The following is a 26931-nucleotide window of genomic DNA, read 5'->3' on the forward strand; positions in this document are numbered from 1 at the left end:
AAAAAAAAAAACACATCACAATTGAAATAGATCCAAGGGCTACAACTTTTTTCACCAAAGGGCAAGCATATTTTTTCCCTGCTGCCTGTTTCTTAAAGAAACTGGTTACTTTAAGAATGGCTTTGTACCTTTTGATAAACCTGAAGTTCTCTCTTCCTGCTCTGCAGATTTGCTTTCAGTTCATCAGTTATGTCCAAATCAGAACTACAATAAGCTAGAATTTCCAAACAGGCATCGAGTGGCCATTTGTCCAAACAGCGCAGAGCCAGCACACTTCTCAGTGTTGCATTTTTCACTGGGAATAAGTACTGCCAACCATCCTTACCTGCAAAGAAAACAAACCATCAGTTTAATGCTCAGCTTGTGTGATTTGGCAGAGATAAAAGAAACAGAACAAAAACACCCTTATCTGCACTGAATGGCACCACTATGAGAAAAAGCAAATAGTGGGATAACCAGTATAAGACTGATGCCAAGCGCCAGATTCTCATAAAGTAATCAAAGACAACATAGCACATTTACTACCCTTAGACTTTTAAAAGGCCTTTCCTTTCACAGGATTCATCATCCAAGTGTGACAATTATAACGGATCATCTCTTATAGCAGTAAGAGTAGTACTATAATTAGTATTTCCTGACATATTCAGGTCTTCACATACAAGTTACATAAGACACTTTCCTGTTCTCTTGTACTACATTGGTTTAGTTTACGTTTACTATCAAGATCTGCAGATTTACAAAACAAACTACACCAGAGAAAGCAAATTTAGAATGAAGAATAGGGAGGGATCTGCCTCTGTCTTTGGATTTGCTCAAGAACCACTACCTCCATTTCCATCCCTTGTTTCAGGATGTACTCTCTATAAATGAAAAAGAGGGAGGAAGGCAGAGGAATGCAGAGGAACACTGAACTTCATCCTTACCTTCAGCAGCTGCACAGCTCAGCACAGCATCCTTCACATCAACTAGCTCCTCTACATCCTGACTGTACAGATCCAAGATCTTCAGAGCTCTAGTCCAATCCTTTGCAGCAAGTGCTTGTTCAAAGACTTCCATTAATACCTTAACAGCTGTGGAGGAATGCAATCCTAGGAGAACCAAAGGTATGTATGTCCTGCCAGAGAAGACACCAGCCAAATTGCCACCTTCTTCCTGTTGATTCTGAAGTGGCTCAAACATAGCAAGCAGAAATCTTTCCAGTATTGGGAACTCCTTCAGCAATGCCTCACACTCCCTGGAAATCTGTTCCAAACCTAATGGCAATTCCCGTTTGTCCCAGAATTCCATCCAGGACAAACTTGATTTGGGAATTTTCTGTATATTAGATGCACTTAGACATGCCACTGTGGCTGTTAGCTTTGACTGAGACTTAAGGAAATCCAGGCAGGAGGCAGTGAGCGTGTTCTGGCTCAAGTCAGCCACAGAGGACGAGGCCAGAGTGTAGACATCCTCAGAGGTTATTGCACGATTGGAGAAAGGTATTTCAACATCTGGCAGACAGCATTCAGTACACTGGTGTGCTAGGTTGCTGATGTTTGTCAGAAGGCATTTTGCTTGGCTCTTTTGCCTTGAATTGCACAAGGACAGCCTTTCACAGCAACAGTTAACAATAACTTGCTGCACATTCAAGCTCAACTCTTCTCTAGCCAAGAGCGAAGAAAGCCTGCAAGGACAGAAAACAGAACCAGCTTACCCAACACACACAAGCAGTACTTTACAGTTACAGATTTTCAAAAATCTTTCAAATTGTCCAGTCCTAGATTCTTCTCCTATGGCAAGAGTACATATCTTTTATCTACGCAGTACTACAGAATTTATACAACACAACATTGATAACTCAGAGCTTATGCAGCCATTCCTTGAAAGAAATCAAGCTTAATACTCAAGCACTGACTTTCACCTAAGCGTGACAACACTAAAACATTTTGCTATTAATGCTTCTTAAGTAGTCTTACTGGTATCTTTTACTTTGCACTACACATTTAAGGTGCAAGTCCAGTTTCTGAACTGTCATACGTTTGATTAAAAAATTCTATATAAAGACACTGCCTCTTCCAAACAAATGGCAGTTGTCCAAAATACGGAGTTTTAGTGCTCCCTAGCAAAAATTTTCATGATGGCAGTGAAACTACTGACCAGGTACATGCTTGCAGATCAACCCTTGCAGCATTAAGTGACCTATGAGTGGGAGGTAGCAAAGGGAAGCTGTGCTAAAAAGCCAGAGAGAACTTCAAACTTGGCTAAGGTCCAAAATCACAAGCATCAAAATAACCTAGAGAAGAATATCTGAAAAGCACCAACCTGTCAGGTTGAACCTGCCTTTCAAACAGGAGTTGAGAAAGTAGCTGAGATGGACTCTGCTGTAACAATATGAAAGGATTCCCCACTTTCACTTCTGCAGCTAAGTCTTTAAAAATAAAAATAAATCAGAGCAATATAGAACATTTATTACAATACTCATCAGCTCAACAGAATGACCAAGTCTTGTATTAGGAACACAAATTTTAACAGCCTGAGTCTGAAATCTCTTTTCTTAAGTTTATGAATGTCCATGTTCACATTAGTGAGGTAAACCCAGAGTGAACTGCAAGGGATTTGTAACTACAATACCCCTCACAAACCTGGCAGCTCTGGCTCACACTTCATCAGATCAGTTACCAGAACTGGCAGGGTGGAGCATCTTTTGCTTTTAAGATCTACATTCCAGTTTTTCCGCTTGACTGAATACTCGAACCGTAATACGCCTTTGTAGTGAGGCACAAAGGTACGCAGTATTGCTTTCCAAGGAGTCTGTGGATACAGATTAGTAAACTCATGTCTTGTTCAAGTCAAAGTGAGCAAAGGTGGTAGGGGGATTTACAGAAATACAGCTGCTTTTATAGAAGGAGTGAAAGTCCAGCTAGTTTTGCTGAAATACCTTCATACTAAGTTAGGAGAGTCTGTTTACAGAGACTCAGCAAACAAGTTTACCATTTCCATTCACCTTGTAGAACAAGAAAGTTCCCCAGAAACTCACTCAGCCTTTAAATATTACACGTTTTTTGGCTTTGGCAGTTAGACCATGAGGACTGAATTACATCTATATAGAGGCTACAGTTGGTATACCGGCTGCCTCAGCTGAATCAGCATGTTTGGAAATGGATCTTTACCCTCCACATTTATCCTCTTAGAAAAGTATTCTCAGAAAGCAATGCTGTGAAATTTCACATTAGTGCAGCTCAGTTGGAGTCAGTGTTAAAAACAAAGCAGTATTTGTCCCCTGTCAGTGAACAGTTCTGTTCTTCTGACAGCTTTATATGCCGATGATGCAATTCTTTTCATTTACCACTATCAGCAAGTGATTTCACAAGAAAAAATTCTGCCTGCTTACCTCTGTGCAACTGTCTGCACATTCCCTTCCTATCCTGTAGGGCAGCAAGACACCGGTTACTGCTAAGAGAGCCAAGAAGTGCACAGCACACTGACCCCCACAGGATGCAAAAATCATTCTTGCTTTGTAGGGCAGCAACCTTGGAAGGGCAGGAGTCATTTATTTCATTCAAACCAAGTGCAGAACCTGCGTCAGCAGTTAACATTATTGTTCTGATTTATCCACTGCCACTGGCTACTTTTATCTTAGCTTTAGGTGGCATAGATATTAAGAAATAAAGTAGTACAATAATAAGTAGAAATCAAAAGATCTACGTGCAGGTTGTAGGCTTGTTTAGGAAAGAGACATTTTATATAGCTCTCAGAATCAGATAAACCACACAGCCTAGCTATTTCACCTATACTTAGGCTTCAGGCAGAAACACCTTACCTAGCTCTGTATTCAGACTTCGTAACACAACAGCAGCCAGTGTAGCAATGTAGTCAAAGAACATCTTCACAAAGTTTGTCTTCGTGTTGCTCTCTGGGGAGGTTTGGAAATGCTGATCAAGGGTTCTCAGCAAGAGCTGCATTTGATTCCAAACTAGGTGTTTCTCCAGTTCCACAGGTTTCAGAGAGGCCTGTTCCACCAAGGTGCCAAGCAGGCTCCCTTTAGAGTCTGGTTTAAGGAAAAAAGAAAACACATATCCAAGACTAAGCCAGCACTAAATGTCAAAAAAGTGTGGTTGCAGAATTGGAGAAAGTACATTTTTTAAAAAAATGGAAAAAGAGAGAAGTGGTTTAGTAGTGATGAACATGATTCATCTAAATTGGTATCCTTGCAAACAGCATCTCAGAAAAGCCTAAAATATATCTGGTTATATCAATAATAGATAAGCTTATTCCAAAACACAACTGTTGATCATGCACTATATTCCAAAACATTCAGCCCTTACAAGTCTCCCAGTGCTCGTTCAAACTAAAATAATTGAAGTATTTTATAAACATTAAACATAAACATGCCATTTGAAAGTTCAGAAAATGGAAAAAAAAAGATTCTAGTACAATTAAGTGAACTCCGAGAAAAGGCAGAAAAAACACAATCCTGGAAGACTCCTTCAGAAAAGGACGAGCCATTTTTTGTTAGGCCTAAGAAAATTGGAAGGTATGTTACATTACAGTAACTTTACATGTTTACCTTCTTTTTCTAAAAGCTACAGAAAAAGCAGCAATAAGAATACATCCAATTAAGTATAAGCAACCAGGTTAAAATATACTTCCAAGATTTCTTTGCTATGAATGAAGAAAATAGTATAAATAAAATAGCAACTCAAATTTACATTTTCCATTCTTCTCTGGCAAGATTACAATTTTAGTTTTGAAAACAAATGCTAGAACAGTAAGAATTACAGACAAAATTTCACATTTTGTATTCATAATTTTAAAGATACATACGAGGCTGCCCCAACAGGACTGCCTCTTATTTTATTATGTTGGCCCATGATGTCAGAAGTGGATGTAGGTGGCAGTAGAGGTTGAACTTTCCCACTAATATTCATTTTGTTGCTGTGCAACAGATGACAGCAGGGAGGCAGTCTGACATGGAAGTATGTATGAAGCAAAGGTGGGTTAGTGAATTCCCCTAAGTGGAAAAAATGGCACCTATTGACATCAATACTTGCTGAACATCTATGGAGACCAGATAGAGAATGTGAGCACACTGAGGTGGTGAGTTGTGCGTTTCAGCAGTGGCAACAGCAACAGTGGTACCTCTGCTGGTGCAGATTTTTAGAAGCATGGCAAGGGGTTCTTACTCATAGCTGGCAAACAAGCAGAGCTAATGGCAGTGACTGTGACCATGTTAAAAAAAAAATCATTCTGTAGCCAAGAATTTGCACCATGAAATAGTGTTACTGCGCTCTTTGAATCTGTTGTAGTTTCCAGAGAAATAAGTAGGAGGCATTACTTTCAGAGCAACCTACCCATTTATGCATGCGTCAAAAAGCATTACTACTAGATTTACAGTTTTCAGGACGCAATAAACATCTAGATCCTTTTATCAGTCTTCATGACCACAAAAATAACTCACCTACAGAACGTTCAACATGTGTCAGTGCTTTTAGAATTTGATCCAAACGTTGTGATAAAATAATCTCATTAGTAATATTTTCCTCAGTCAAGGCAGGATAGCAAGCTTGCAGAAGGTCTACAATGCTGCATCGAAAATAACTGCTTATTTTCTCTTCTGAGAGCTCTACAAAGAAATAAAAGAAACACCAATGAATACAGAAATACTGTTGCACAGAAAAATTCCCACAGAATCAAAACTGCATTAGAATACCACCAGTTTGCCAGATTGAGTGACTCGATAAATTCAAAACTGAGCTTGAATGTTTTTTTTCGTTGTTCTTCCCCTCCCTTTTCATCAAATACTCAGTAAAGAAATGAAAAATTTCTTAACCTTTCATTGCAACAGAAGGCAAGAATCTAAAATATTCAACAGAATTAAAACATAAAAGTTGTATCAGCAAAGTACACTACCTGATTTGGACTGCCCTTGTGATGTGCAGGAATAGTTGAGAATTTTACTTATTTGCTGAAGAAACACTGGGAAACCCTTCATACTTTCAGAACGCAGCAAAACAAAATCAGGTCGGTGAGCTGGAGAAGTCATTGGACAAAATAAAAGTTAAGAATGAAAAAAAGGAGAAAACAAAATCTAATTTCATATTGTTTGTATTATTCTAACACTGGTGCTAGCACAAACACCAGCTCATATAAAGGCTTTTTCTACAAGTCAAAAGCCTACCTCGAGTTTCAAGGCTGCTGTACAGTTTTCTTTCTGCTGTCTCCAAAAGCTGTTTGCATGTCTTCCAAAGACGGCACTGAGTACAAGCTAGGTCAAACGCTGCCATTGCTGAGGGACTGAGGTCCTCAAGGACTTCCCAGAGAGGGTCAGTGTGCTCCAGCTGGATGTTGCTGACCCAGAAGTTTTCTTGGAGAGTAGGGGCAAGACTTCCAGAAGTTGCAAGCAATTTATCAGTAACATCCGAGATGGAATAAAACACCATGCCTGCATAAGTCAGCAAAACACACAATCACTAATTACACAGGATTTCTATCTCAGATATCCTGGCAAGGATAATTATTTTCCAACCTTTTATGAAAGTAGTTCATTAGAAGGCCTGCTTTACAAAATTTTTACTGTGGAATTGATGAAACTAATAGAACACCAGCAGTGTTTCAGTATTCTGGATTTCCTTTTACATCAAAGAAGAGATACTTACCTTTCTGAACAATTATTCCACTAATTATGACAATACTTGAATTGTTTTCTTCTGTTTCGTATTTCTCCCTCATCTTTTTGAAGTACTCAAAACAAACAAACACACACAAATAAATAAATAAAAAAACCCACAGTCCTTACCAGCTGCTGCTGCATTCCCAATAGCTTGCAATGTTGAGCGGCCACTGCCAGACCTCCTGATGCCTGCAGTACCATCTGACACTTGATTCTCAATATTGTGCTCCACTCTGGCCATTTCTCGTACCGCCTCCTGGTAGCGCTCCATGAAAACCAACTCACCATAGCAAGGTGAAGTATCCAGGTTGAACATCAAAGCCACCTTTCACAAATAACAATAAGTGCTATTACAGGGTATATCAAAAGAAGTTTTCAAAGGTCAAAAAAACTTCTGACTTTTCTGAAGGAATGCAGATGCTTCAGCTCTGTGTTTGCTAATGGAGGAGGAGCAGGAACTTGATCAACCGCCATAAGCACAAATGCCAACACCAAACCAGTTTCTAAATTGCACAAGGTACACACAGCTCATTTACCTGATGGGCTTCTGTGAAGTTTCCTCTCAAAACACAAGAAACCAACAGAGATTCTGGTGGGGAAAGCATCATAGGAATTAGAGGATTTTGCTGCTGTGGTCTGCCTCTACTTTCCAAATCACCCGAGCCAGACACATTACTGGTACTTCCCTCTGCAAGACAAGAGAATGAATCAGCCATTATAGAAAAACAAAACATTTCACTAGTTAGCAGCCAGCTACCAGATAACAGCACTATATGTATTTCAAACAGAAACACAGGAGCAGAATCACACAGAAATGTTAAGGTAAAGAGGGTAACATAAGCCCCTTCTTAAAGATTCTCTTAAGATCTCACTGTTTGGTCAGAACATAGTTCCCTGCAAACCAAACATACCCAGAAAAAAAATGCTATTTTCTTATTCTAGAAGAGGAGATGCATATTATTCTAATTAGAAAATAAATACGTCAGCCAAAAATGGAAATCCTGACATTGAATAGTTCTAACTCTGTCCTGTACAGAGAAGTAATTTACATTAATCAGTCAGACAAGTATTTCATCATGGCACACTGGCAAGACAAAGGAATATCACTTTTGTGGCTTAATACCTGAGGTACTGGCACTCAGCTCACTACTTGTACTTTCCCACGATGGACTGGAAGTTTCCTCTTTCCCATCTAAAATAAAAACAAATCAGAACAAGCATGTGAAACACGCTTTTTCTAGAAAAGGTAATTAAAATTTATTGCAGATAACAAGCAACAGCAAAAGATCTTCAAAATTATTCCACAAATGAGATGTCTCTGACTGTCAACAATTAATGTAAAAAAACAAAAACAAAAACAAACAACAAAAAAAAAACCTGCTGACAAAAAGGCAAGAGATTGTAAGTTGGTGCAGCCCATCAGTGATAAATTATCAGTTATGTCTTAAACCGAAACCAGGCTTACTTTCTAAGATCTAAATAGAAAACTTTATCTTATGGCTGTCAGTGTAAGTCACAAAGGTACCTGTGAATTCATACTCTAAATACTAATTTGATATGAACGAAAATATAGCAGTCATTGGATATAATGGAGGAAAGAAAAAATTCTTAAAAGGAGGAAAGAAGTTGTAAGGTTTTTCCCCCAACCCTAATCAGAATACATGTTAAAGAATTTACTTCCTTAGCTGAATTTAACATAAGTGATGTTTTATTTCTGCAAGTGAGCTTTAGGGAAACAGCCTCAGCCCAAGTGGAACTGGACTAAGACACTTCAAACTAGCCGGAAAACTAGTTGAAAAAAAATAAATCTAGTTCTCTGTTTTTAGTCCATTAAGTCTAATTGCATTAAGCTGTGAGCTCAGCACAGCATGTTTCAGAGATGCCCTCTCCAAGCCATTTTTTCAACTCACCTGTTCTGTATCTTTGAGATCTACCTCGTTTCCTAAAGCTGGTGCACCTAACTAAAGAGCTGCATCTCCGAGAAACTGCAGGCTGATGTTCTGTAAAAGGAGACATTTAAACAAATAATTACCAAATAGCTAGACAGCCCATAACAGTGATTGTCTACCTTGAGGAATCTATCAGCACATCTACCTGAGTAGAGCTATGATAGCAGATCTCCAAACAAAGGAAACAGTTGATTTCAGCTAAAGAGCTCTTCTGCTGTAGAGTTTAAATCAGTAGCTCGAAGCAATTTTGATGTGATTCAACAATGCATGTATTTTTTTCAAACATATGCATTTGATGTTGCTTGGAACAAACTGTACCTTCCATACACTCCAAATGAGTGCAACTACACAGAAAAATAGGTATTGTCCAAGCACATAAGCAGCTAGAAACAAGGCAAAAAGAATAAGAATTAAAATAGCAAAAGAGGTAGTTAGATTTGCTATTAAGATTTGAACACAGGGAAAGCTGCTCCCAGAAAAGCAAAGCGGTAGCATAACACACACCGGGATGCCCTTAGCAGCCTTCATCTCTGTGGAAAAAAATCTGCATATTATGCATCTTGAACTCCATGCTGGAAACACTAACAGAATATCCTTCCCTAACAGTGCAATAAAAGCTAGCAGACACCAGCAGCCCTGCTTCAGTAGCACTGTTGTGAAGCAACTGCTATCAACAGGGCTGAGGTGGTCTAATTACAATCAAACAGCTGTGACTACAGAACACAACCTTACACAGCTGAGATCAGTGCCAGACTTGTGCCCAAGCACTTCAAACAGATTTCCAAAATATAACTGCCCTTTCCCTCTAACAACCACACTGATGTGCTTGGCACATTTGAGGTTCATACTGCCCAGATGTTGCACAGTCTAAGATATACAATACGCAACACCCCGATACAGGCAAAAATCTGACAGCAATGGGGGGATGAGGATGGGAGAGGGAAATGGAAATCTGAACTTTGATTAAAATAGATAATTCTCTTAAGAGAATGGTGCAGAAACCAGGTGATCCCTAACTAGGTCATTCTCCTAATATCTGCCAAAATGCATTCTCCTTCACCAAGATGCTCAGGGAACTTAGTCTTGAGAGCATTGCCTGAAGAGCTGTAACTGAACAGAGTTCATATACCAGAAAGTGCCAAATACAAATCCTACCTGCATTTCTGTTGCTCATCACTACCTTATAACGCCAGTGAGCTTCAGAAAGGTATTTGGAGAACTGTAATACACGACTTCCAAAGCCATCTCTGCTTGCAGAAAGGTTCAAGCACTCAACAAGCTCCAGCTCTTCACGAAGAACATTACTGGAGTCCCATGGGAGAGAACTCTGAATTTCTTCCAGATGGTTGAGGAGCAATGTGAGGAAGGCATCCATGGCCACATCATCCACTAAAAATCCAGTGACGCTGCTGGTGAAGTGTTTCAGATCTGGGTAGCTCAGCCTAGAGGATTCACAGCTTTTGCCACACTGCTCCAAGTCAGGAAGATTCTGAATGTCCAAGTGATCGGTCCGAGCAGCAAACGGATACCTCTCTAACTTCTTTCCAGCCTTTATTAGGTGCTGTGGACTTTCTGATGCAGAAGACCGCTGACTGGCACTGCCTTCTACACTCACAGCAGAACTCTTTTTGTCAAGATCATCATCCTCTGCATAGTCCTCTGGTAGAAGATTGTCACTGTGGAGGTCACTGTAGGAAACAAAAAGCAAGGAGAAGATGTTCTCCAGAACCTCCAGGCGCAGCGGGACAGGAACACTCCTTAAGAACTGGTGACACTTCACAAGATATTGAGAAAAGACAGGAGAACAATCTGTACATGTGAAAACAAAAATAAAGAACACTTACAATGTTTTCCAAGAGTTCTTTCCTCCCATATCTGCCCCCTAAGCAAATCCCCAAGACAACTGTCCCAGTAGCTCAGAGGTGATAAACATGTATGTTTATCTTTTTAAATGCAAAATGGTGACTTTCCTCTTTCCTCTCAGCAGCACCAATCGTCACCCTGGGCAACGATGTGCAAATTCAGATTACAGACATTCTAGTCATAACAAAAAAAAAATCCCAGATTTTGGGAGACTGGGACTTTCTGGGAAATTGTGAGCTCTTAGAAAAGCATCCCTGTTACAAACATTCCATAATTTCCTTTTTGCATTATATTTTAATCTAATAAATGCTTTAGAACAAGACAGATACTTGTTCTATCCATATCCATCTTTACTAAAGTTAACAAGACCTCTCAGAAATGCCAACATACTTGTTTGCAAAACACACATAGCCCACTGAGTACACACAGAACGTACACTTACATGATAATTCAGAGCTCAACAAATGCAAAAGTATAAGTCACTGAAACTGAGAAAGCAAGCTAGTCACCTGCTGGTTCTCCAGAAGCTGTGTCTTCAGGGATATCACAAAGAAGGCTGCGTATGCAATCTTTGCACTTGGAATGCTTATGGGAATTCACACAGAGAGCATAGATAGCATACTTCATGGCACAAAATGCTCTAAACAGCGCCAGACTGCGTTGCTGGCTGAGAGCACTAGAGAGTGGTGCTGCTGTGGAAGAAAACAAGGTTGGTGAGAGGGTAGCAAGCTTCAAAAAAAAAAAAAGTAAATTGCCTTTTGCAGTTCCCACACTTTCCTGGTCTTTCTTTCTCACAGAATGGCCTGGGTTGGAAGGGACCTCAAGAATCATGAATCTCCAACCCCCTGCCACATGCAGGGCCACCAACCTCCCCATTTAATACCAGACCAGGCTGCCCAGGGCCCCATCCAATCTGGCCTTGAACACCTCCAGGGACGGAGCATCCACAACCTCTCTGGGCAGCCTGTTCCAGTGCCTCACCACTCTCTCCATAAAGAACTTCTCCTCCAGTGTCACCTCCTTTCCAGCTTTGCTCTACCTCACTGTTACCTCACAGCATTTTAAAACAATATATTCTGCAAGTCTGTGCTACAGGATACGGCTACAGCAAGAGCGATCAAAATCTTCTCATGAAAAGTCTCACTAGAGAAAAGTGGTTAAGCTGCACTTTTGCATTTACAACACATTGTTCCAACATTTTAGAGTTTCATATTCTATCACACAATAGGTAAGTAGAAAGATAACATCAAAGACAGTGTAGACTGGCTAGTCACTGACTTGTGAGATTAGAGTATCACCATTTCTACAGATTTGTGCTAATAAATGCTGCCTTTTGATTCTATCCACAATAGCTGGTCATATTTACCATATATGAACTGCAACAAAAAGTACAGTCCCACAGTTTGAGTGCAACTTAAAAGCAGCTTAAAGAAATACTACACTCACTCCTTCCTCTTTTGCTGTTTTCAAAGGAAAGGAGGTATCACTGTCACATGCCAGAGACATGGTTCCTTTACAACTCTGATATTCCACTGTAGTTACAATGGCACAAAAGTCCTGTCAGCACCTCCTTCACGTAGGAAGTGTAGAGTCATATATTCTGTTATTTAAGTTTTAAATGAGTTATTAAGTTACTATGCAAAAGTAAAAAATGGAAAACAAAATTTTAAAAAACATCAGCAATAAGTTAGTGCTGGAATCCTCTCTTCTCCATTCTTATACAAGGGGTAGATTGTCACTGCCAATGTCATGCAGAGAAAGCACTCACAAAACATTTTAAACAGAGACTGGTTTCATGCACTGGTAAGGTGCCCATCCAAATGCTGAGACTGAAGAGCATTACCTAGAAAGTGTTCTGGTACTGTCCTCTACAAGGCACAGATGTGGTTTCAAAGAAAAACAACACCAGTCTGAACTCTCCCAAAAACTGAGAACAGCCAAAACAAAGCCCTGAGAGCCGATACAGTTGAAAACCCACTATTCTCTACCAATGCAATTATAAAACACAGCAGCACTGCTGAAAACAGTAGCAGCAACAGACAGAAATGAGAAAACACTCAAGCATGAATCCTTCTCAGAATTCACATAGCCAGAGTACCACTACAATGCACCAGATCTCCACTGCTATATAGTGCCTGAAAAGCTCTCAACACTGTGTTAAGAGAACTTCAGGTATGTGGAGACAGAGGTCTGATAAATACAGTGCAATGACAAGCAAGACGCTAGCCAGAGTCACTGTAAGATAGACAGTGGTAATCTAATGAAGTTTAGTACAGTTTTGCCTTCCACATATGCTCATAGAAAGACGCAGATGGAGAGTACCTGTGTCAGTATCTGCATCTACACCAACCCTTTTCCTCGCATCGTACTGAAAAAAACAACCTAGAACCACAAGCATTTGACTTTCCTACCCTAGAAACATTAATATCTTACTGTTGAATTATTTCACACATAGGGAATTCTTTGTTACTGAGACTGATGACACACAAACTAGTAATGCACCGTTCTGAAGGGTACCTTCCAACTGTCAACCACTATTGCTACTTCAGTTTCACTACTGCAGCTGACAGATGTGTCAGCAAGAGAAGGAAGAAGGGGAAGAAAGTAGGATGAGGAGAGGAAAAAATGCCTGTTAACACTATAAAATAGGAACTTAAAACTTCATTACTCTAATCCTCCCTTAAAAGTTCAAAAGACATTATTTTAAAGGAGTTTCTATAAATCTGTGTTTATGCAATTATCTAATTATACTGTAAATTTTGAGTACTGAAATTTTGCCTTCATTAACTAGTTCTGCAAATTAAGGGGATCTGAAAGAAAAACTACAGCTAGAGTTCATTTGCAACAGTCACGCAGCTCCCAGAAGATCTGACAGGACTGCCTCTTCCTGACTTCGAAGGATATATAACAGAAGTCAAAGAGAAAATAATTAAATGTTACCAGCGATTAACAATCTATTATTAACACTGACCAAAACAATTATTTTCAAAAAGCAAGAACTCTGAATATGGAGTCTATATAGGGGTCTCAATCATGACAGGTTGTTTTCTTGTTTGTTTGTTTTTTTAAGACTTATTCAGGATAACACTCATGGGGCAACATTAACAAGGTCAATAAATACAGGACTGGAAATTGGTATCTTAATAATATGATATTGGATAGCAATCGTCAAAAGCTTCATCCATGTAACTGGAGATGAAACTGCACATTTAGGAATTCCCCCCAAAGAAGGAACAACACACAGAATGTTGCAACTTCTTAGTTTCTGGTATACTTGGAAAGACTGAGCTTCTGTAGCATTGTTAAGAGGCCATGTCAGAAAACAGTATTAAAATTACAGCGGTCAAAACTGGACATAAACTGCACACAAGCAAGTGTGTAAGGACAGTCACTTCTAAGTGAACTGATGTGACCAGCAATATCAGGTAATTCTAGGACCAAACTGGGATGTGAGAAAATGATAGGAAAGAGGGACATAAAGACAGCCTGAAGGTAAATAGGTAAATCTTAAGATTTAGTAAGATTTAATTGTAAAAGGAAGCAAAAATGAAAACAACATTTCATATCTTTTACAAGTGAAGATGTTACAGCATGAGACACTGCCAATTTCATATGGTTTTGTCCTTCGGTTTTAAATTGAAGTACAGAGATAGCTGAAATTCAAAACACACTGTTCAAGCCATGTTTGTTATACAACATGTAAGCAACAGTGAATAAAAAAAAAATAGTTTCAGAATTCACTCAGCTTTAAGTATCAAAAGAGGAAGGTCATTATATAATTTTTCTGAAACAAGATGTAAAAAGTGCATATAAATTTCCGAGCATGTGCAAAATCCTACTACCTTGAAAAAATTCGTACAAAGGTGTGTCCTTGTGAGATTAAAGAGATCTCACAGCTCCTTCCCAGGAGACAGTTTAGTCTCCTAAAGGATTCTAAGCTGATTTCCACATGATCTCTAGTTTTAGTCTCTAAAAGAATCAATAAACAATATCTTCCTTATTTACAGAAATAAGTCAAAAGAACAGACTCTTCCTGGCAGAAATACTGAGCAGGACCAGGGGTTTTCCTGAGTTCTCTTTATTCTACTCATTTACCCTGCAACTGTTGGTCTCTAGGAGGAACTTTTTGAAACAGCTCAATAACATCCTCTTCATTTAGAGTCAGAAGATTAGTGAGGTGGTGAAGAGAGTATATCGCAGTGTGGCAATCCAGACTGTGCAAGTGTTGCAAAAGAACCTTTCTTGGGATAGTAATACTGCAAGAGAGAACAAATAAAGAGGTGACATAGATTTAGGTCCTTCCTTCTACCATGTTTAAAGATATACTTCCCCCTCTAATTTGCATTCAACCAAATTACAGCAGTTAGGAAGTTAGACAAATAATGTAAGTAGCGCCCACGAAGTATTTTCAAGAGCTTGGCTTATGCAGATACCAGGAGATGAGTAGCTGGTATTTACAGAAGAGAGCACAATTTCTACTTGTATATAACAGTGACTAACAGGCAGGCAGCTTTAGCAAGACAGTTTGGAAAAAGTTCTTCTACTTCACCTGTTTTGCTTTATGCACCATTCAAGAACTTCCACTTGAGCCCAGAGCCCATCACAGAAATCTTTTAGTACTGAATCATTGCACAAATCCTAAATAGAAAGACAAACAAAAGAATCCCTTTACAACAAATCCTCTAATCCAACAGCAGAAACAAGCTCGTGTCACAGATGGGGGTTCATAAGACTCCTACCCAGGGGTAGCTTTCAAGTGCAGAAAATTGCCAGTTTTATTACAAAGGCAGGAAGAAGAAAAAAAGCTACTCTGAAGGAACATTAAAATCCATCAGCCTCCACACAATTCACTTACAGACCACGCAAACATGAATTCACTGCTTTTCAAGGTTAGCCTTCAAAAACAAAGCTAATGCTTCTTAAAACACACCTTGACCTCTAGAATTAATTACATAGCACTCACTCTCCTTTTCCACGTGCTCTTCTACTGCAGATGCCTACCTGTTAAAACCAGATTCAAGGCATTCATTTTGCAGAGGCTACTGAATAAATGTTAGATTGTAACTTCCCTGAAGCAGTATCATACTAGGCCTGCCCTTAAGATCCAGCAGTGCAGGGCTCCCTTCATCACCTCTGTCACTCATGTCACTTGTCTACAAAGCAAACATCACCTGAACTGCACCTACATCCTCAGATTTAGAACTGTCAGTCTTCATCAAAGAGGAAGACTATTAAACGAAGAGGTTATTTCAATCACAGGTCCTGTGACTGATCACCTTATTTTGAGAAGGGGTAAGGGAAATTTCCAAGCTCCCTTGTTACAGGTTACTTCTCACTTTACTTCCGACTACAATCAATCTCCATCCAGAAACTATTCACTAGATGAAATAACACTGATCAAATGTCCTTTGGCTCTTCTCAAAACTAGCCAACAACTGTCACCGTCTGTCTTATGTTAACAGCAAAGGGCTGAACAGCTTGTGCAAGATAAACTTTCAAGATCACCTGCACAATCATACACTTATCGCAGCTGAGGAGTAACAAGAAGAGCATCCAACTGCATTACTTACATACAACTGTAGCATCTTAATTTTTCCTCAACTTCCCTTTTGAGAAAGATTGGAAATTCTTTATTTTTCTTTATTTAAAGAAAATCTGCAACTCAGATTCTCACAATTTGAGGTTGTAAATTTTTCTTGCAAATCACAGGAAAATTTAAAACAAACAAACACAGAAATTCAACTAACAACCTAAGTACACAAACTGGATTCACTGGATTCAGACTGGGACACTGTCCCTTGCTTTCTGTTGATTACCTGAGTTTTGTGAAGAGTCCACAGCAATGTTTTTGCTGATTCCAAGCTTTGACAGTGAGTCCATCCTAGCAATACCAGAAGGCGGCTGAGGGGGTTGAATTCTCTCCTCAATAAGCTGCTCAGGCCTGAGAAGTCTTCTCTTTTCAGCAAAGCTAATGCTGTCACCTAGAAAACAAAGGGAAGAAGCATTTATCTTCCCAAGATGTAAAGATTCATAATACTTAATGGGTTATGTAAGTAAGAAGTCATTTCAACATTATCTTCACTAAAATAGAGAAGCTCTGCATCTGAAACTTTCCTAAAGGAAACCTTGTATTTCACAAGCCATCAAGTTACTTTTCCATAAAACTGGACGAAAAAAAACATCATTTCAAATGCTTGCTTTCTGTGGACTATGTCTCTGTCAAGAGCATTACATAAGAAACTTGAGTGAGCATCTTATCTAGAAATACAACTACATTCAACTCGAATAGCTTAAATCCACATTTGAACAGTTACCACCTACCTGGATGCTATTGCTTCAATGTAAATATGCTCAAATAACTTAAATCTTACCAGAGCATCTTTTGTAAGAACTCAACACTCTTTAAAACACAAAATTTTACCTTGCCAACTCCTGAGTTTCACTGCCCCAGCTATCAGCATCAGAAAAGCTAACCAATCAGACCCAGGCCACGGAGTAAATCAACAGGCATAACAAACAAAAATGGAAAATGTGACTTCTTAAAATCTGAAGATCTAAGATTTGATCTGCATGCAGATGTGCTTTTCCAAAAATCTCACTGAAGGCTTTGAGTTCACCATACAACTAGAAGTAGGGGAGTTATCATCAGTCAACTCCGTGTTCTTATAAGTTGTGAATCCTAATAAACACTATTTGAAAAAAACTCTTCTGGGCAACACCAGATAAAAGGACTGACTTTAGGGAGAACCCCACTCGCAACTAAATGTTTTTTTTGGCCATACCAGAATTTGTTCCAGGAAGTGCTTACTACTGCTCAAGCAGTAGAAATATGCTGTCTTCCATGAAGAAGCTTCTTTGTGATCTGAAAACAAATTCATCATGGTTCGCTCTGTATCCAGCTGCTCAGATGATCCTAAAAAATATCACAGGATTACCTACCAGTATAGATAGAGCAGAATCTTTAAAAGAAGCATAGTTGCTGTTAATTGAAACTGATGAACCCTCAACATTTCCTTGAATACTGTTTTATGTTAACTGTTAAGATGCTCAGATGCTGTTACTGGATCACGAGAAAAATCAAGGAAGGAAGTAGTATGGTAAAAAAAGAAATAGGATGGATAGGAAAACAGGATACTGGACAGTTGTGAACATAGCAGAAGCCTGTACAGCACACAGGTTGCTTACACTAGCTCAGGTCATAATGCATTTCTTTCTCCTGTTATTCAAATCTTACCTATACATTGCATGAATTCCCACTTCTGTCCTGAGACACTATGCTGCTCGCAGGGCCTAGCAAAGCCTTGTCTTAGACCAGTGCAAAGTGAAAATTCAATTGCTTCCACTAAGAAGGAAGGGGATCACATATCTATTTCTCTGTCCTACAAGGAAGCCCTATCTGTAGTTATTACCAGACATGCCAATCTGCCACACCACACCAGCCTGAACGTCTCTTGAGCAATCTCTATTATTGAAAGAAAACAAATTGGCCTGAAATAAAACATCCTCCAACACTGTTCACCACAGGCTGGAATTGAACCAATAAGAATTTTACATACACGTGGAATGCCAATTTTCTACAAGCAATTTTTTTTTTTTTTTTTAAAGAAAACTTCAACAGAGAAACACTCAAGAAATTAAAACAGAGCACAATATGGGGTGGTAAAGAAAACGCTCAGACAGAAGAGCCATACAGATTGCAGAAATGTAGGAAGAGACCCAGTATTCCTATGTCAGATCCTTGCTTCAAGTCATTTTAGCATCATCTTTTACAGGACTTCACAGCTTGTAAGTAAAGGCACCTCAGCAAGAGCACGGCCTGATTCCTTGTCTGTTTAATGCCTAAATAGGATTGTTAAACAAGAAACCACAATAATGAAAGAAGAAAAACAAACCTTTTCCTATTGATTTTGATACCAGAAATTTTTCTCTTGTTTTATCTACGAGAACACTGCTATATAGGTTTAATAGACCACGGCTCCGCTTCCTCAGCATACAGCTTAGTAGCTTCTCCTCCCTCAGTGGGCTTCCCTCAGCCCAGCATACATCCAAGAGCTCCCTGAATAGGTGTTGCAGTTCATCAGCCTGATGTTCCACCTCAAAAGTCACCATACTGAGAACAGAATAAATTATATCTACTAGTTCTCGTTGATCTAGCTCTGAAATCTCAGAACCGCACTGAAGCCTCTGCAGAGATATCAAGGAGTCACGAAGAAATTCCACAAAGATGTTTTGCAGAGAGCAGTACTGCTGGATTGAAGGGCTGTGTGTGTCTTGTTCCTCCTGGAAGAACTCCAGCAGGACCTGTGCCCTCTGTGGAGCTCGTAACAAAAGCTTTCGGAGAGCAGAAACAACATCCAAACTGAACCTCTGAGAACAGCCCTCTCTTCTTTTCATGTCTGCAGCATGTCTGTTCTGGGTGCACACATACGCTTGAAACAGCTCCTGACAGGGAAAGAATAGAAAATTACACCTTCTGGACTCCATAGATAATATGATTATTTTTTTTAATGCAAATAGGATACACTTGAAAGCAAGACGATAAATCAATTTGGAAACATGACATTAACTAGCTAATTCAGTAATTGGAGTCTACATTATCCAGTAGTCCCCCTAGAAGAGTGGATATGCTTAAATACATAACAAAATGTAACTAAACCTATAATACACAACTACACTACACTCACTGGTCATATGCTCATAAGTAAGTTTACACCAATGTCTTAGTACACACCAGCAGCTCCTATGGGATGGCAGATGCACTACCCTCTTCTACCTCTTAGCAAAATGAGAACGCTACAAGGTAAGTCCACAATGCCCTTATTTTTTATTTTCTTTTGCTGGATCAAAAGATAACTATCCATTATTACACCCCTGAAAGAAATTGCAATGAAGTTGATGAATCTCATACTTCTGTGCAACAATAAGGACAGAAGTGCAATCTACTACAATCTTGGAGGTTAGACGGAAATATACACAAAACTGTTAAGGTTGTACATTCCGCATAACTGACAAGAAGCAGCCAGATATGCTAGGCAGCTCACCTTGAGGACTTCTTCAGAGACATCTTTCTGCAATTCTTCCAAGAACAATAAAAATTCTGTTTCTCTCTGAAGAACAACAGGTACAGTTTTCTGAAACAATAAAAGAGAATGTGGAAATTATTAACCAATATAAGCTTTATTTATCTGTACTATCATAACTGAATCTTAGCTATTTCATTAACTTTTTAAGGCAGACAAATATCTCTCTGAAGAAACTTAACTCTCAATTGAAGACTATTCCACATCTAGAACGTGCTGCTGCACCAGTGGATTCCACTGGAATAGGAGACAAATATAACTTCCCCAGGAATTACAATATCATCAATTTAGCAGTGACAAGAACAAGTGAATTTAAAATGGAAAAAACAAAAAAACAAAAAACCCCACATGCCACCAAAAACACATACATGACCACACTACCCAGCGTATGCAAATAAAGACAAATAAGGAAAAAGACTAGTTTCTCTTTCACTCATGAAGCAGGTCACATCTGTCATTCTGAAAAGAGCGAAGCACATGTTAAACTCCCACGGCATCAAAAGCTAATAAAGAATTCTCTGATTCCTGAACTATTTCTTCATTTAGGTAAGAAAGGTGCTACACAAATGCAGAACTTGACAGACTCAAGCCTTTCTGGTTACAGGAATACTCAGTGATAAAAAAAAACAATTTCTATTACCCAAGGAAAAGACAACAACAACAACAAAAAACCCTACTTTTTAATTTCCAACGCACAGAAGAGAAAGTCACTTTCAAAGATTAACAGTTGTTTCTTGAGAAGTTTGGTAAAAGAAAAACCAATAGACCAGCTACCCTGAAAGCTTGATTCCATGAACAGCAGGAAAAGCTACTGTTACAAACAAGTAACAAGGAAAACACTCCACATTTGGAAGACAGCTAGAACTAACTTCTGTACCTGATTCCTTGCAAGCCATTTTTCCAGCACAAGAAGCCAAAGCCATGCAGCTCTCCATGGGCTGCAGTTCTGTCCACATCTGTAGAAGCAATAAACATGGATATATCAGACTATACAACGTCATTCCCTTTTCTCAGATCATGGAAAACAGAGTTTACTTTTATTTTTTTATTTCTTTATGCCTTCTAATGACTAAATTTTTGAAGACTCTAGCAGGAAAAGAATACAGAGAACACAGAACATTAACATTACTTACACAGTCGCTCAATTATTTCTGCTGTGTAAATAACTGCTTTTCGATCTGTGAGAAACCAATACTGTTGCCATAGTTCTCTCCTTCAAAACAATGAAATGTATTTCTGGTCTAAAGTTCAGTCTGTAGAACCCACTTTCAGTGCTTCAGCAGATTTCTCTGAAATCTGACTGTTTGCCAAGCTGCTATTTCCTGTCCCATCTAGTTCTAGCCCCCAAAATGAAGCAAACTCTTATATCACAGCAGCACAAGCGTAGCTGTCTATCCTAATTAAAGTTAATCTACTATACTGATTAAACAAACAAAAAGCCTTCTAACTTGCATCAGCTTTTCACAAGCTCCAGTACTTATACAGACATTTCCAAGTTAGTATTCGAAGCCGGCACTGTCAAAGGAACTAAGAAAAGAAAACAGAAAGAAAAAAGATAGCATAGCAGCCTTTCCCAGAACCTTTACCGTTGCACAAACCTTAACGTGAAGTACGACCACGTACTCGTTGAGCAAAACGGCACTAAGCTTTAACCCTCCCGAGGATAGCAGCACACCCTGCAGCGCTAGAAAGGCACCGTTCCTCTGAACCAAATGCCTGGACACATCCGACACGCCTCAGCGCAGAAGCCCGCACTACGCCCCACGTCCCGCCGGCCTCCCGCAGCCAGCAGCCGTCGGACGCAGAACGGCACTCCTTACCCGGCCGCCCGCGGACAGGCCACCAGCGCCTCCAGGATGGTCTCCACCTTCCCGGGGCCGTCGCCCCGCCACCGGCCCAGCTGTGGCACGCAGGCCTGCGCCAACTCCCAGCGCCCGCTCCGCACGCATTCACAGAAGAACCCGAAGAGCCGCTCCAGAGAGGCCGCTTCTTCCTCGCCGAAGGGATGCATCCTCCCGGCACCTGGCCAGGGGACACGCGGAGCGATGCCGGGAGGCCCCAGGTCTCCGCTTCACACGGAGCCGACGCCAGCCCTCGGGGCCTCCCGCCGCGCCGATGGGGGATTAAACCGCTACAGAGCCCCGCGGGGCACTCCCGCCGCCCCCCGCCTCTCAGCGCGGAGCGGCCGGGCAATCCCCCCGTTAGCGTTACCTGACGGGGCGGGGGCTGCAGCGGCACCGGCTCTACCAAAGCACCGCTACTGCCGCCGCCATCTTGGGAGGAGCCTCAGCTGACCGCGCCGCCGGGCGGGCACGGGGAGGCGCACGCTCATTGGCCGGGCCGGGACAGAAGGTAAACAAGCCGCCATCTTTCTTTGGGGAGCCGGGCGGTGCCTAAGGGCCCCGGGCAGCGCTAGCCCCGCCCTCCCCCGTAAGCGCGCCCATCCCCATCCACGGGTACGCCCCGCGCCCTCCTCTGACAGCCGCTCCGATTGGCTTCCGCGGGAAGCTCCGCCCCCTCAGCGAGCCGTTCTGCCGAGCTTCCCGGCGGGTGGGCGGTGCCGCGCGGTACGTGCGTGTTACGTACGGTGTGTGTGCCTGTGCGCGCGCGTGTGTAGGGAGGTTTGGGGTTAGAGCTGTTCGGTCGGAAGGGGCCTTGAAGTATCCCTTGAAGTATCAACCGCGTTGCCTCAGAGCTAAGCAAAAGTTACAGCTAATGATGTAGGGGGCTGACAGGTACAGCTGCGGCTGGGTGTGTATTTACGTGTACACAGAGGGGAATATTTGTGAGTAAACGCACACGGGGTAAAAATAACTATACGTTTTGATGCCGTTTCTGTCCTTACTCAAAGGAGTAAATATGTGATACGTCCTTCCAGGATGAAAGGCGTGCACTGAGAGGTACGTACGTGTGTGTGTGCATACCGCTGTGTGCACGGCTCTCTGCTGCCCTCTGTAGCACGTGTTCTCCTTTGAAAGAGGGCTGGAGTGGAAGAAAAAATGTATTTTACAAGAAGACGCAATGCTTGTGTGTACTACATAGGTCATTCCAAAAGTAATTTATTTCCATGGAAGCTCCAGCAGGTAAAAAGCACAATAACACCATTTGATCGAGCAAATTCTCAGCTACAAAACACTATTTTTCAACACACTTACTACCATTCACTGTGCATTTTTACCAGTGATGAACAAGAGCCAGCATGTTGCACATGTAAAAATCTGCATGGCCATCTGGAACATAGTTTGTCTATCACATCGCTGTCACCGCTGCTGAAATGCACCACCCACCACCTCCCTGTGCTCACATCCACTCTTTGGTCTCCATAAATGTTCAGCAAGTGCTAATGAATGGGTGCCATTTATTCTGCATGGGGATGGATTCAGTGCCACACTTTTGGTTCATATACTCTTCCACGTCAGACGCCGTTTTGACAGACTGCCCCTCTGCTGTCATCTGTCACATGATGATAAAATGTAACAGACTACTGGTGGGAAGTTTCAGCCTCTACTGCAGTACCACCAACATCTTCCTTTGACATCGTGGGCCAACATCACAAACAGGAGGGATTAATTTCAGAGCAGCTTTGTATATTTGTATAAACAAATGCAGTGTCTTGCAATACACACGCCAATATCTACTTCTACAATACGTACACACAGACACAAAGGATATGCCTGGCCCTCCATGTGGGTGGCAGGGTGCTCCATGCTGCTGCTCACTCCCTTGGCTGTGGTGCGCCCAGGCGTGCAGGCTGTGACTCAGCTGCTTGCTGGGTGGTGTCCAGATACTGCTCAGCAGAGATAACTCACCCCTCTCCTGACATCCTCCCTTTATTCTGGGCTTTTTGTTTGTTTTTGTCATCACACGAGAAAAGCTCCTCCAGGAACGCCTGCAGCAGAAAGCAGTGTGTACGACACAGCAGTGATGACAGAGAAGGAGAGGTGTCCCAAAGTAAGTGAGCAAAGGGGTCCCCAGGGCTCCTGAATGGAAAATAGGGGAAGGGGGCCATATCCCTGCACACACACCTGTAAACTGCAAGGTGCTGCAGGAGCTTGTGCTGCTGCTGCCTAGTGGCATCTTGAGTATTTCTCACCTGTACTGACAGCTCGGCTTTGGCTGAGTGACCGCATGTAGACAGCTGTGCTCCTGAGCTGATTTCATGCTGGAAGAGCTGGAAATGTTAAGACCTTATGGTTATGGTTTGATCTATTCTAGTTTGATCCCATATGCCTTTATTGACTGTGCTTCCTATGGTGCAGCAGTGCGCCAACTATTTTTCAACCTGTACTTTCAGTTTGGGGTAACATCTTGCACAGGCAATAAAGGAATTGTGATGTGACACAGGACCTGTGTGATGATGAAGTTCATTTAGCCTCTACTAGCTAGTCTGAAATTGCTTTCTCCAATTTGATTTTAAGTATCTCCTTACAGCCGCTCTCCTTACTTGAGGAGCTGCTCCTAACCTAAAAATATCAGGTGGCTAATACTTTGCATTTGTTATGAGGATTCATAACACACTTATTGAGTCACCTGCCCAGCTCTGCAAGGGTAAATGTACATTGTTAACAATCATCAGTAGTGGTAGTGGTGTCACTTTTGAAGGGATTTTTTTCATTCATTTCTTCCAACATTGGCATTGTTAGGAGCTAGGGGTTTATTAATGCATCTAAGATGTGGTAAATGTTGACTGGATGTAAATATCAAGAAGGGAAAAAGAACAGCTTAAGGTCATCTTAGCAAAAGATATAGCTAGTATACTGAAACTAGGAAATGCAGTATAGGTGAAATGCTTTCTATCTTGAATTTGTGTTCCCATTAAGTAAGCTAGCATTCAATAATTCAAAATTCTAACATTGGACATATTTTCCAATCATCTGAATTTGAAAACATATGTGAAATACCCATAGCAATGTACACTTGAATGGAAGGCCATGTGTTTCCATGCAAATGTAGTGGTTCTAATAGCCAAACTACTAAATCATATATATATTGTGCAAGTCTTCTAGAAGAAAATGAAGTTTTTCTTTGGAACACTGGAATAACGAAGCGCGTTGTTATCTGTAAGAGTGTCTGTTGTGCATTGGCTTGGAAAATTATCAGTGTTACGCAAACTGCTAATAACACTTAGTGTTTCACAGCAGCTTCTCTCCAACTGCGATGTACACAGGGTGATTACATGCTACAGCATAATACTCCAAATGCCCCCATTACTTTCTTTTGCAAGTTCTCACTTAGTTTTCCTTGCCAACCATTGCCTCTATTAGTTTCTCCAATGACCCTTGAAGCAGCCAGAGAATTACTTGGAACAAGTACATGTAGTTCTGGTCTTCCAGGGAGTTTGCAACTAGAGTGAATGGGAGAAATGCAGTTCCACCCAAATTCTCTTTTACAGACAAAAATACAATAAAACTATCAGAGGTGACCAACTGCAGTTTCCCCTCTTCTCTGTAGGCGGAGCAGTATGTTGGTGAGATTAAAGGTGGACTGAGACCTGCCATGAGACTCACTGTCATAGGAATGGTACCTTCCAACCCCAAGAGGTAGGTAAAGAGGCTGATGGAGAGGTCATCCATATTGTATACTCTTATCTGTATTAAATTCAAAAGATTTTTTTTTAGTGTCTTTGGAAGGAAGAAAGTAATACAGATTCACAGTTTATATCTCTATTTAATTTTCCTGCTCCTAGGTTTAGATGAGAAAGTGGAGCAACAATTCACTGTTAGAACTTTCTGACTGCTCTACCGCCATTTTCTACTCCTTGCCTTTACCTAACATGAACTAGAGGGGGTGAACAAATGACATTTCTCTCCTAGGAACAGGTTCAACTCAGGACCTGTATCTAGGCTGTCTGCTGGTGACTGGAATCAAAACCACTTGAAAAATAGCAGTTTTGGCACAGGAAGTGAATGTGCATTGCTTTGTTTAATCTAGATGACAGCAACTGTGCTATCATTACTTTTTTTTTCATATTTGGCAATCAATTCCAGCACTTCTATTGGTGAAATGTTAGAATTCAGTCACTCACCAATACTTGTTTTACTTCACTCACAAGAGACAGAAGACAAAATCAGAACTTATTAGTGTCCTTCTAGAAACTGGAAGTGAGAGAAAGCATGGCCTACTCTCAGCCTTTTCTGCAGCTTCTAAGTCTGTGAGCAGTCTCTTTAGCAGTCCCATCTTTCAAGACTTAAACAGTTATCTGTAGTCTTTCTAGACGTTTGCTGTGCTCCACACTCCCTTTTACATTGCCATTTAATTGTTTTCTAGCTTTTCAGTGACTCTGCTCTGTGATCCAATGGATGCAAACAAAGATGTTGGGATGATATTCACAGTTAACTTTAGCGAGAAGTCCATCACACGAAATGCACGAATTGATGGGAAGTGGGGGATAGAAGAGAAGAATATACCCTACTTCCCATTTATAGCAGGGGACACATTTAAGGTAATTTTGGGAGTACTATAAATAGGGTGGAGGGGAGAAGGGCTGAGAGCTGTGTGACTAACTACTGAAATTGCTGGGTTAACAACACTGATATATTCTCATATGGCACAGAACAACAGTTCAAGCCCTTGCAGGAGAGATTCATTTATTCCTCTAATTCTACAGAAAGAGCTCTTTATAAAGAGTTTTTTACTGTATTACTTTAGCATAGAGTAGATTATTTATTAGAGGCATTTCAGAGGAACTGGTAGAATTTGTGCTTCATCGTCCCTATTACACAGGGGTTCTAAGTTCACACTGGTGAAATCAGCTCAGCTGCTGGCCTATAACACCCTCCCCTGTCCTTTTCCATTGCAGATGGAGCTCTTATGTGAACATCAGCAAATAAAGGTCTTGCTTGATGGACGGCAGCTCTGTGACTTCACTCACCGCATTCAGCCCCTGAACCTGGTGAAAGCTTTGCAGATCACAGGCGATGTCAAGCTTACCAAAGTGGCTTAAAAAAAAGAGTTCATAATATTACCAGGGGACGGAGACAAATGCACTTTCTTCTGTCTGAGAAATGTTTTATCTTTTTCTCCTCACTGATGTTGGAGAATGGGAACTGTCTTTTTTCATTTGCTGATGAAATACACTTTTTTTTCCTCATCCATGTTCAAAAATTGCAGAGATATGGCTGGTCCAGCTAAATCAGAAGCCCTATCCTTAAATACTTGCTTGGTCTCCAAAATTAGAAGACTTTTGATGGTAGGTAGTGTTTCATATCCTCATGGTTCCCTAGCCCTTCAGGCAAGCCAGCTAATGGAGCTCAGTCCTTTGTGGTGGCTGTTAGTCTTGTGACTAGAATTGAGTGGTGTGCAGGCAGTGGGACTAAGAAAGGAGAAGTGGGAAATATCTTTGGAAGTGAATAAGAGAGTCTGGAGGGTCCCAACAAGGCTCATGTTATCA

The 26931-nt window shown here is 40.8% G+C and overlaps 2 protein-coding genes across 4 annotated transcripts in view; one reads left to right on the forward strand and one right to left on the reverse strand.

The window, feature by feature from the left end:
• Nucleotides 1–21887, reverse strand: part of ZFYVE26 (zinc finger FYVE-type containing 26) — a 43464-nt gene extending 21577 nt beyond the window's left edge. The window contains 22 exon segments of the mRNA XM_010711549.3: nt 129–325; nt 924–1663; nt 2302–2407; nt 3800–4027; nt 5438–5602; nt 5890–6009; nt 6158–6421; nt 6776–6974; nt 7186–7337; nt 7773–7841; nt 8560–8649; nt 9754–10407; nt 10971–11153; nt 14557–14717; nt 15011–15099; nt 16278–16442; nt 17244–17374; nt 18354–18903; nt 19503–19592; nt 20419–20497; nt 21362–21563; nt 21753–21887. Of these exon segments, the coding sequence (XP_010709851.1) occupies nt 129–325; nt 924–1663; nt 2302–2407; nt 3800–4027; nt 5438–5602; nt 5890–6009; nt 6158–6421; nt 6776–6974; nt 7186–7337; nt 7773–7841; nt 8560–8649; nt 9754–10407; nt 10971–11153; nt 14557–14717; nt 15011–15099; nt 16278–16442; nt 17244–17374; nt 18354–18903; nt 19503–19592; nt 20419–20497; nt 21362–21552 (4623 nt within the window). The 5' untranslated portion in view covers nt 21553–21563; nt 21753–21887.
• Nucleotides 21888–22119: 232 nt separating this feature from the next.
• On the forward strand, nt 22120–26676 carry LOC100550133 (galectin-related protein A-like). 3 transcript variants are annotated; one of them, XM_010711551.3, is made up of 5 exons: nt 22120–22441; nt 23416–23492; nt 24993–25081; nt 25809–25983; nt 26341–26676. In XM_010711551.3, the coding sequence occupies exons 2-5, from the start codon at nt 23466–23468 to the stop codon at nt 26482–26484; spliced, it is 435 nt and encodes a 144-aa protein (XP_010709853.1). In that variant the 5' UTR covers nt 22120–22441; nt 23416–23465; the 3' UTR covers nt 26485–26676. The 3 variants fall into 3 exon arrangements, with proteins under 3 accessions (XP_010709853.1, XP_019471205.1, XP_031409436.1); XM_019615660.1 differs by having other exon boundaries at nt 22120–22276; XM_031553576.1 differs by lacking the exon at nt 23416–23492.
• The last annotated feature ends 255 nt before the right edge of the window (nt 26677–26931 follow it).

Source organism: Meleagris gallopavo, chromosome 5 (genome assembly GCF_000146605.3).
Source record: "Meleagris gallopavo isolate NT-WF06-2002-E0010 breed Aviagen turkey brand Nicholas breeding stock chromosome 5, Turkey_5.1, whole genome shotgun sequence".
Classification (NCBI taxonomy): domain Eukaryota; kingdom Metazoa; phylum Chordata; class Aves; order Galliformes; family Phasianidae; genus Meleagris; species Meleagris gallopavo.